The sequence below is a fragment of the Anolis carolinensis genome, unplaced genomic scaffold (genome assembly GCF_035594765.1).
Source record: "Anolis carolinensis isolate JA03-04 unplaced genomic scaffold, rAnoCar3.1.pri scaffold_19, whole genome shotgun sequence".
NCBI classification, from domain to species: Eukaryota; Metazoa; Chordata; class Lepidosauria; order Squamata; family Dactyloidae; genus Anolis; species Anolis carolinensis.
This window is the reverse complement of record NW_026943829.1, coordinates 1,802,855-1,813,838: the sequence shown is the minus strand read 5'-3', so window position 1 is coordinate 1,813,838 and position 10,984 is coordinate 1,802,855. Positions and strand designations below refer to the sequence as shown.

Below are 10,984 nucleotides of genomic sequence, written 5' to 3'. Positions count from 1 at the left end.
TTATTATTATTATTACTATTATTATTATTATTATTATTAACCAGTTTTTACCACAAAAAAACTGGGAAAACATTGACTCCAGTATAAGCCGAGGGTGGTAAATTTCAGAAATAAAAATAGATACCAATAAAATTACATTAATTGAGGCATCAGTAGGTTAAATGTTTTTGAATATTTACATAAAGTTCAAATTTAAGATAAGACTGTCCAACTCTGATCAAATCATTATTCTCATCTTCTTCAGTGTAAATGTGCTTATGTATCCTTTTAATAATAATAGAGTAAAATAATACCTGAAATAATAGTAATAATAATAATAAATACAGGAAAATAATACATGTAATAATAGAGTAAAATAATAAATGCAATAATAGTAATAATAATAATTATAATAAGATCAGAGTGAAATAATAAATGTAATAATAATAATAATAGAGTAAAATAATAATAATAATAATAATAATAATAATAATAATAATAATAATTGTGCGGTTTTCTGGCATTGTGTATTTCTGCCGCTTCTGTGACTGTTCATTTGGGTTTTGATGATTCCGTAGCCCACTTGTCGATGGATGTCCAGAATCAGCAGCATCCACCGCGGTCCTTTTTATCCTGGGTGACGACCGAGCCAGTATAGACTTCGTTTGGGTTTGATTCTCCATAATGCTAATGGGTTAGGTGCTCTTGGTTGTGCTCCTCAGCTGAGGCCTCTCTGGCTTGGTTGGACCTGCCGGTAGTTACACTACCGCCAGCACAGCCCTCAGTCATCATGATTCATTGGAACTTATGCCTCAAGTACCACCTGCCAGCAGCAAAGAACTGGTGGGATCACAAACCTGCAAAAGTATTGGAAAATGAGCACGCAAAGATACTGTGGGACTTCCGAATCCAGACTGACAAAGTTCTGGAACACAACACACCAGACATCACAGTTGTGGAAAAGAACAAGGTTTGGATCATTGATGTTGCCATCCCAGGTGACAGTCGCATTGACGAAAAACAACAGGAAAAACTCAGCCGCTATCAGGACCTCAAGATTGAACTTCAAAGACTCTGGCAGAAACCAGTGCAGGTGGTCCCGGTGGTGATGGGCACACTGGGTGCCGTGCCAAAAGATCTCAGCCGGCATTTGGAAACAATAGACATTGACAAAATTACGATCTGCCAACTGCAAAAAGCCACCCTGCTGGGATCTGCACGCATCATCCGAAAATACATCACACAGTCCTAGACACTTGGGAAGTGTTCGACTTGTGATTTTGTGAAACGAAACCCAGCATATCTATCTTGTTTGCTGTGTCATACAACGTCGTTGTGTCAATAATAATAATAATAATAATAATAATAATAATTTTATTTTTATACCCCGCCACCATCTCCCCAGAGGGACTCGGGGCGGCTCACAGATATAAAACCAGCATACAGAGTATCAAATACAAAAAACACAAAAATAAAATTAAAAGGCATAAAATAAAATCACAGTCATTATAAAACACATGATAAAACACAGCAATACCCTAGCACTCAAGACCTAGCTCTTTACTAGAGCTTTTAATCTATGTTAATTTTATCAATATTTGTATGTATGTATTTTTATCCTTTACAATTTTATCTTGTAAATCGCCTAGAGCATCTTGGATGGAGGGCGATTAATAAGTAATTAAATGATGATGATGATGATGATGATGATGATGGTTAATAAAATCATACAATGGATTGGGCAAAGTGCACTGAGTGAAAAAACAACAAAACCCAAAACAAAACAACAACAAAAAAGAGAAAATGGAAAAGCAAAGGAAAAATAAATGCAATACAGTAGAATCTCACTTATCCAACACTCACTTATCCAACGTTCTGGATTATCCAACACATTTTTGTAGTCAATGTTTTCAATATATCATGATATTTTGGTGCTAAATTCGTAAATACAGTAATTACTACATAGCATTAATGTGTAATGAACTACTTTTTCTGTCAAATTTGTTGTATAACATGATGTTTTGGTGCTTAATTAGTAAAATCATAAACTATTTTGATGTTTAATATGCTTTTTCTTAATCTCTCCTTATTATCCAACTTATTCACTTATCCAACATTCTGCTGGCCCGTTTATGTTGGATGAGACTCTACTGTAGTAGCAACAATAATAGAGAAAAATAATAAATGTAATAATACCAATAATAATAGAGAAAAATAATAAATATACCATATATTCTTGAGTATAAGCTGACCCAAATATAAGCCATCCAGGACTCTCACCTGAGTATAAGCCGAGGGGTCTTTTTCAGTCTTAAAAAAAGGGCTGAAAAACTAGGCTTATACTCGAGTATATACAGTATACTGCTTTTGCTCAATAAAACTACAAAAGACTGTCAATAGCAAGGTGAACTATTCTGAGGTGCGACACCCCTCAACCACTTTGGCCTCCAACCAAACATAACACTGCTCACTCAGGAGCAAACTATCTGCTGACTCTTGAGATGGTTTTCCATCTTCCTTGCTTGGATGGTGAAAGGCGTTTCTGGCTTTGTCTCCCCTTGTAGTTGTTTGTGCCCTTCAAGCCGGAGGAGTTGGTCCGCCATTTGCAGCACGTCCTGGAGACGAGCGAAGTCAACTGGCATCACGTCCTCTCCTGCGTTTCCACGCTGCTGGTCTGCCAGTCGGGAGCCGCACCACTGATTAAAGGTAGATACCGAGTCCGTGGTTGGATCGGACTTTGGCATTTTGAGCCCACATACTGTTTTGTTTTCACTTTGGGAAAAAGGTGGGAGACGTGTGTGTTATGGGGAAGTCTTTTTCCCAGACTTCCTGAGCCATCTGCTGAAGAAAGGCTTTGAGGACTATGACTTGGAAAGCATGATGACGGCGTTCCTGATCGCGCGCCAGGCTGGCCTGGAGGGTCCTGCCGTTTTCATGCCTTACGCAGAATGGTTTAAGGTAAGAGCCTAAGATAGATCATGAGTTCTGACATTAAATTGCCTCATTTATGGTCCTAACCATACAGGTTTGCATTGGCGGACCCAAAGAGACATCTCAGGAATTTGCTATGTCCTCTGCCACAATTACCCATTGAATTTTGACTTGTGAGTTTTAACCTGCTTTATACTAGTGTGGTCTTGTGAGTATTTTTTTTTTGGCCCAGTTCCTTTTAGGAGCCAATCCTGGATTTTACTAAAGTATGACTATTTTACCGTGTTTCCCCGAAAATAAGACAGTGTCTTATATTATTTTTTACTCCCAAAGATGCGCTAGGTCTTATTTTCAGGGGATGTCTTATTTTTCTATGAAGAAGAATTCATATCCATTGTTGAACAAAAAAAAATGAACATTTATTCTATACTGTACAGAAGTTGTCATCACAAACCAACATAACTAAACCAGACAAACTGTGACCCCTGTCAAGAATTTCTTGTTACTACCATTATTTACATATACAACTGGTATGTAAGCCGCCCCAAGTCCCTCTGGGGAGATGGAGGCGGGGTATAAAAATAAAATAATAATAATTATTATTATTTTATTTTATTGTATGACGCAGCAAACAAGATAGATATGCTGGATTTCGTATCACAAAATCACAAGTCAAACACTTCCCAAGTGTCTAGGACTGTGTGATGTATTTATTATTATTATTATTATTATTATTATTATTATTATTATTTTATTATGACACAGCAAACAAGATAGATATGCTGGATTTCGTATTGCAAAATCACAAGTCGAACACTTCCCAAGTGTCTAGGACTGTGTGATACATTATTATTATTATTATTATTATTATTATGTACATTTACCAACCCTGCATGCTACGGTGTTTTGTTTGACGGGCGCCGGGCATGCTTCCAAACAAAAACTTTGCTAGGTCTTACTTTCAGGGGAGGCCTTATATTTAGCAATTTAGCAAAACCTCTACTAGGTCTTATTTTTTGGGGATGTCTTACTTTCAGGGAAACAGGGTATGTGATCTTATTAGTTTTTATGATCTATTCTATTGTTGATTGATTTGTTTTATTGTTGTGTTTTTACATTGTTTGTTTATCCTGGGCTTGGCCCCATGTAAGCTGCCCCAAGTCCCTTTGGGGAGATGGGGCTGGGTATAAAAATAAAAATAAAATAATAAGAATAATTATTATTGTATGTTATATCATCATCATCATCTATCACCTGTGGCCGAGTATGATTGTCTTCCAAGACTTGGTAGTGGGTCTTCAAATAGCTGTAAAGGCCTATTCTGGATCCGCATAGTCTTTTGCAGTTTTTGTGTGTGTCAGGAGCAACTTGAGAAACTGCAAGTTGCTTCTGATGTGAGAGAATTCGTTGTCTGCAAGGATGTTGCCCAGAGGTGAATGTTTTGATGTTTTACGATCCTTGTGGTTGGCTTATCTCATGTCCCTGCATGGGGAGCTGGAGTTGACAGAGGGAAGTCACCTGCTCTCCCGGCAACCTGTGGGTCAGCAGTCCTGCCGGCACAAGGATTTAGCCCATTGTGTCACCGGGGGCTCTATCTTTTGCATTGAGGACATACATTTCCAGATAGAAGGTGGTCCCGACAAGGGTTTGCTTGGGACGTATCTCTCTTTTCCCCTTCATTCGTGCCTCTGCAAAATCCACAGCACTGTTGGTAACAGCTGACCTCCAGTTCCAATGATCGAAAGTCAGGGCTTCCTAGTTCTCTCGCCATGTTCCTGCCACATTTTTATGGTTAGCTCTAAGCCCATCTGTCCTCTGAAATTCCATTTTCCATTCTTGAACTGAGAGTAGAGTAACTGCTTTGCGAGACGGTGATCGGACCTTTGGACAACTTGGCATCCGGTCCCACGAAGTTGAAGGCAGAGAATCATCGCTTCAGTGCTGGTGGTCTTTGCTTATATGTATTTAGTAAACAGTTAAAAACATGGCTTTTCCAGTGTGCATTGGAATAATTAACCCCACGACAGACCCCTCCTATAGAAATACCGCTTTTCTGCATTTTGTTTTGCCCCGGTATTGGAAACAACTTGACTCCCTACCCCAACTCTTCTAGATAACTCCTCAACACTTTGCCCAGATACCTTATTAAAAGGTTTTGTATTTTTTGCATTTTGTATACTTTTGCATTTTTTGACTTGACCGGCATTTTGTATACTTTTGCATTTTTTGACTTGACCGGTTCCGCACCAAGACCACGGGCACCGTCAGCTTCCGCCTCCACTGCCTCCAGCAGTCCAAGTGAGCCCCCGCTGGGGGGGGGGGGGGGACGGGGACGGGGGGGGCAGACCTGGGGGGGGACCCTCTGGGGCAGGCGCCACGGGGAGGGGGGGGGGTCCTGGTCCGGAGGTGGAGGGGTCCCCGGGGCCCCCGTCATCAGGACGGCCGGGGGGACCACACGGGGAATCTTCTTCTAGGATGAGAATAATAATAATAATAATAATGTAATAATAACGATGCAATAATAATAATAATGATGTAATAATAATAATGTAATAGTAATAATAATATAATACTGTAATAATAATAATAATAATAATAATAATAATGTAATAATAAGGATGCAATAATAATGATGATGATGTAATAATAATAATGTAATAGTAATAATAATATAATACTGTAATAATGTAATAGTAATAATAATATAATACTGTAATAATGTAATAATAATAATAATAATGTAATAATAACGATGCAATAATAATAATGATGTAATAATAATAATAATGATAATAATAATGTAATAACGATGCAATAATAATGATGATGATGTAATAATAATAATGTAATAGTAATAATAATATAATACTGTAATAATGTAATAATAATAATAATGTAATAATAACGATGCAATAATAATAATGATGATGTAATAATAATAATAATGATAATATAATAATAATGTAATAATGATGATGATGTCATAATAATAATGTAATAGTAATAATAATATAATACAGTAATAATGTAATAATAATAATAATGTAATAATAACGATGCAATAATAATAATGATGATGTAATAATAATAATAATGATAATATAATAATAATGTAATAATGATGCAATAATAATGATGATGATGTAATAATAATAATGTAATAGTAATAATAATATAATACTGTAATAATGTAATAATAATAATGTAATAATAATAATGATAATGTTATAATAAAAATAATGTAATAATGATGCAATAATGATGATGATGGAATAATAACAATGCAATAATAATACTGATAATAAAAAGAATGTAGTAATAATAGTGATAATGTTATAATAAAAATAATGTAATAATGATGCAATAATGATGATGATGGAATAATAACATTAATAATTAATAATTATTGGGGGGCCCGTCATCAGGACGGCCGGGCGGACCACACGGGGAATCTTCTTCTAGGATGAGATTAATAATAATAATAATAATAATATACTAATGTAGTAATAATAATGTAATAATAACAATGCAATAATAATGATGATGATGTAATAATAATAATATAATAATACTGTAATAATGTAACAATAACAGTGATGATGTAATAGTAATAATGTAATAGTAATAATAATGTAATAATACTGTAATAATGTAATAGTAATAATAATGTAATAATAATACTGTAATAATGTAATAATAATAGTGATAATGTAATAATGATGCAATAACAGTGATGATGTAATAGTAATAATGTAATAGTAATAATAATGTAATAAAAATACTGTAATAATGTAATAGTAATAATAATGTAATAATACTGTAATAATGTAATAGTAATAATAATGTAATAATAATACTGTAATAATGTAATAATAATAGTGATAATATAATAATAATAATAATATTGTAATAATGATGCAATAATAATGATGATGTAATAGTAGTAATGTAATAGTAATAATGTAATAATAATGATGATGTAATAGTAATAATGTAATAGTAATAATAATATAATAATACTGTACTAATGTAATAGTAATAATAATAGTGATAATAATAGTGATAATGTAATAATAATAATATTGTAATAATGATGCAATAATAATGATGATGTAATAGTAGTAATGTAATAGTAATAATGTAATAATAATGATGATGTAATAGTAATAATAATATAATAATAATACTGTACTAATGTAATAGTAATAATAATAGTGATAATAATAGTGATAATGTAATAATAATAATATTGTAATAATGATGCAATAATAATGATGATGTAATAGTAATAATGTAATAGTAATAATAATGTAATAACAACGATAATGTAATAGTAATAATGTAATAGTAATCATAATGTAATAATAATACTGTAATAATGTAATACAGTAGAGTCTCACTTATCCAACACTCGCTTATCCAATGTTCTGGATTATCCAACGCATTTTTGTAGTCAATGTTTTCAATATATCCTGATATTTTGGTGCTAAATTCGTAAATACAGTCATTACTACATAACATTCCTGCGTCTTGAACTACTTTTTCTGTCAAATTTTTTGTCTAACCTGATGTTTTGGTGCTTCATTTGTAAAATCATAACCTAATTTGACGCTTAATAGGCTTTTTCTTAATCCCCCCTTATTATCCAACATATTCACTTATCCAACATTCTGCTGGCCCGTTTATGTTGGATAAGTGAGACTCTACTGTACTTACCTCAGAGATAGCAAAGCTGACAGTTTACCTCACAGCTTATGTACTTACCTCATAGTTCATCGTTTTTGTACTTACCTCATGTACTTACCATATAGTCATTATAGATAGGACTTACCTGATAGTGTACTTACCTCATGTACTTACCATATATAGTTATTATACCTCATAGTTTACCTCAGAGTAAAGTACATGAGGTAAGTCCTAGGCTATGAGGTAAGTACGTAAGCTAGGAGACCAAGTGAGCGGAGCTTAGCCTTCTAACTGGCAGCAATTGGATAAAAGCAATTATTCCTCTCTCTCTCTAATTAGGACTTTATTTTTCTTTTCTTTTTGTTGTATCAACCTAGAGGCGTGGATGATGGGTTGTGTTGTCAAATTTCGAGGTTGGGGGGCTTGTAGTTTTGTTGTTTTGTGGGTCGCCGTGATGCCATCACTCTTTTATATATATAGATTGTATTATTATAGTTCACCCTAGCTGGTACTTACCACATGGGTCATAGTTTAGGTACTTACCTCAAAGAGAGCCGAGCTGATAGTTTACCTCATAGCCTAGGACTTACCTCATGTTCTTACCCTATAGTTATTATACCTCCTAGTTTACCTCACAGCTTATGTACTTACCACATAGTTCATCGTTTTTGTACTTACCTCATAGCCTAGGACTTACCTCATGTTCTTACCCTATAGTTATTATACCTCATAGGTAAGTACCTAAACTATGACCTATGTGGTAAGGACCAGCTAGGGTGAACTATAATAATACAATAGTAACTATAATAATAGAATGACTCTGAAGTAAACTATGAGGTAAGTCCAAGGCTATGATAAGCAATATCTATAATGACTCTGAGGTAAACTATGAGGTAAGTACATAAGCTATGAGGTAAACTATCAGCTTTGCTATCTCTGAGGTAAGTACCTAAACTATGACCTATGTGGTAAGGACCAGCTAGGGTGAACTATAATAATATAATAGTAACTATAATAATAGAATGACTCTGAAGTAAACCTCACAGCTTATGTACTTACCTCATAGTTTACCTCAGAGTAAAGTACATGAGGTAAGTCCTAGGCTATGAGGTAAGTACGTAAGCTAGGAGACCAAGTGAGCGGAGCTTAGCCTTCTAACTGGCAGCAATTGGATAAAAGCAATTATTCTTCTCTCTCTCTAATGAGGACTTTATTTTTCTTTTCTTTTTGTTGTATCAACCTTGAGGCGTGGATGATGGGTTGTGTTGTCAAATTTCGAGGTTGGGGGGCCTGGAGTTTTGTTGTTTTGTGCGTCGCCGTGATGCCATCACTCTTTTATATATATAGATTGTATTATTATAGTTCACCCTAGCTGGTACTTACCACATAGGTCATAGTTTAGGTACTTACCTCATAGTTTAGGTACTTACCTATGATGTATAATAACTATAGGGTAAGAACATGAGGTAAGTCCTAGGCTATGAGGTAAGTACGTAAGCTATCCTCTTGGTAAGTAAGCTGTGTAATAATAATTAAACTATGACCTATGTGGTAAGTACCAGCTAGGGTGAACTATAATAATACAATAGTAACTATAATAATAGAATGACTCTGAAGTAAACTATGAGGTAAGTCCAAGGCTATGATAAGCACTATCTATCTATAATGACTCTGAGGTAAACTATGAGGTAAGTACATAAGCTATGAGGTAAACTATGAGGTATAATAACTATATGGTAGTTTTTTTATATAGTTATAGTAGTTTTTGTAGTCAATGTTTTCAATATATCGTGATATTTTGGTGCTAAATTCGTAAATACAGTAATTACTACATAACATTCCTGCGTCTTGAACTACTTTTTCTGTCAAATTTGTTGTAAAACATGATGTTTTGGTGCTGAATTTGTAAAACCATAACCTAATTGGATGTTTAATAGGCTTTTCCTTGATCAGTCCTTATAATCCAAGATATTCGCTTATCCAAGCTTCTGCCGGCCCATTTAGCTTGGATTAGTGAGACTCTACTGTATATAATAATACTACGAATTATACATAAAATACATAAAACAAATATTATATATATCATACATATTATACATAATAATGCTATGTATTTTATATATATTATAATATAAATAATTTATTTATATACATTTATATTATAATGTATATAATAATACTACACATTATACATAAAACACATAAAACAAATATATATATTATACAGATTATACATAATAATACTATGCATTATATATATTATAGTATAAATATATATTTACTTATACAGTAGAGTCTCACTTATCCAATAATAATAATAATAATAATAATAATAATAATAATAATAATAATAATATTTATTCTTATACCCCGCCCCATCTCCCTGATGGGCCAAGCCCGGACAGAACAATATAAAAGCAAAGCAATAAAAACAGATCAATCAACAATAAAAACAAGTCATAAAAAATCACATACAAAAATAAAATGATAAAATCATGGATTGGATTCAAAGGATCTGGGCCAAAAGTGCAAAATATCCAACACTCGCTTATCCAACGTTCTGGATTATTCAACGCATTTTTGTAGTCAATGTTTTCAATATATCGTGATATTTTGGTGCTAAATTCGTAAATACAGTCATTACAACATAACATTACTGCGTATTGAACTACTTTTTCTGTCAAACTTGTTGTAAAACATGATGTTTTGGTGCTGAATTTGTAAAATCATAACCTAATTGGATGTTTAATAGGCTTTTCCTTAATCTCTCCTTATTATCCAAGATATTCGCTTATCCAAGCTTCTGTTGGCCCGTTTAGCTTGGATTAGTGAGACTCTACTGTAGTTATTATACCTCATAGTTTACCTCATAGCTTATGTATTTACCTCATAGTTTACCTCAGAGTCATTATAGATAGATAGTGCTTATTATAGTGCATTATTATTATTATATCGATATTATTACATTATTATTATTATTACATTATTATTATTATATTACAGTATTATTTTTACATTATTATTACTATTACATTATGATTATTACATTATCACTATTATTATTACATTATTACAGTATTATGATTACATTATTATTACTATTACATTATGATTATTACATTATCACTATTATTATTACATTATTACAGTATTATGATTACATTATTATTACTATTACATTATGATTATTACATTATCACTATTATTATTACATTATTAATATTATTACAGTATTATGATTACATTATTATTACTATTACATTATGATTATTACATTATCACTATTATTATTACATTATTACAGTATTATGATTACATTATTATTACTATTACATTATGATTATTACATTATCACTATTATTATTACATTATTAATATTATTACAGTA

The 10,984-nt window shown here is 32.7% G+C and overlaps 1 protein-coding gene across 1 annotated transcript in view; it reads left to right on the top strand.

Moving 5' to 3' along the window:
• Nucleotides 1-5,212, top strand: part of LOC134294752 (Fanconi anemia group A protein-like) — a 10,099-nt gene extending 4,887 nt beyond the window's left edge. Inside the window, exons 5-7 of the mRNA XM_062966402.1 lie at nt 2,544-2,685; nt 2,804-2,937; nt 5,162-5,212. Coding sequence (XP_062822472.1) covers nt 2,544-2,685; nt 2,804-2,937; nt 5,162-5,212 — 327 coding nt within the window. The remainder of the gene's footprint in view (nt 1-2,543; nt 2,686-2,803; nt 2,938-5,161) is intronic.
• Nucleotides 5,213-10,984: the final 5,772 nt, after the last annotated feature.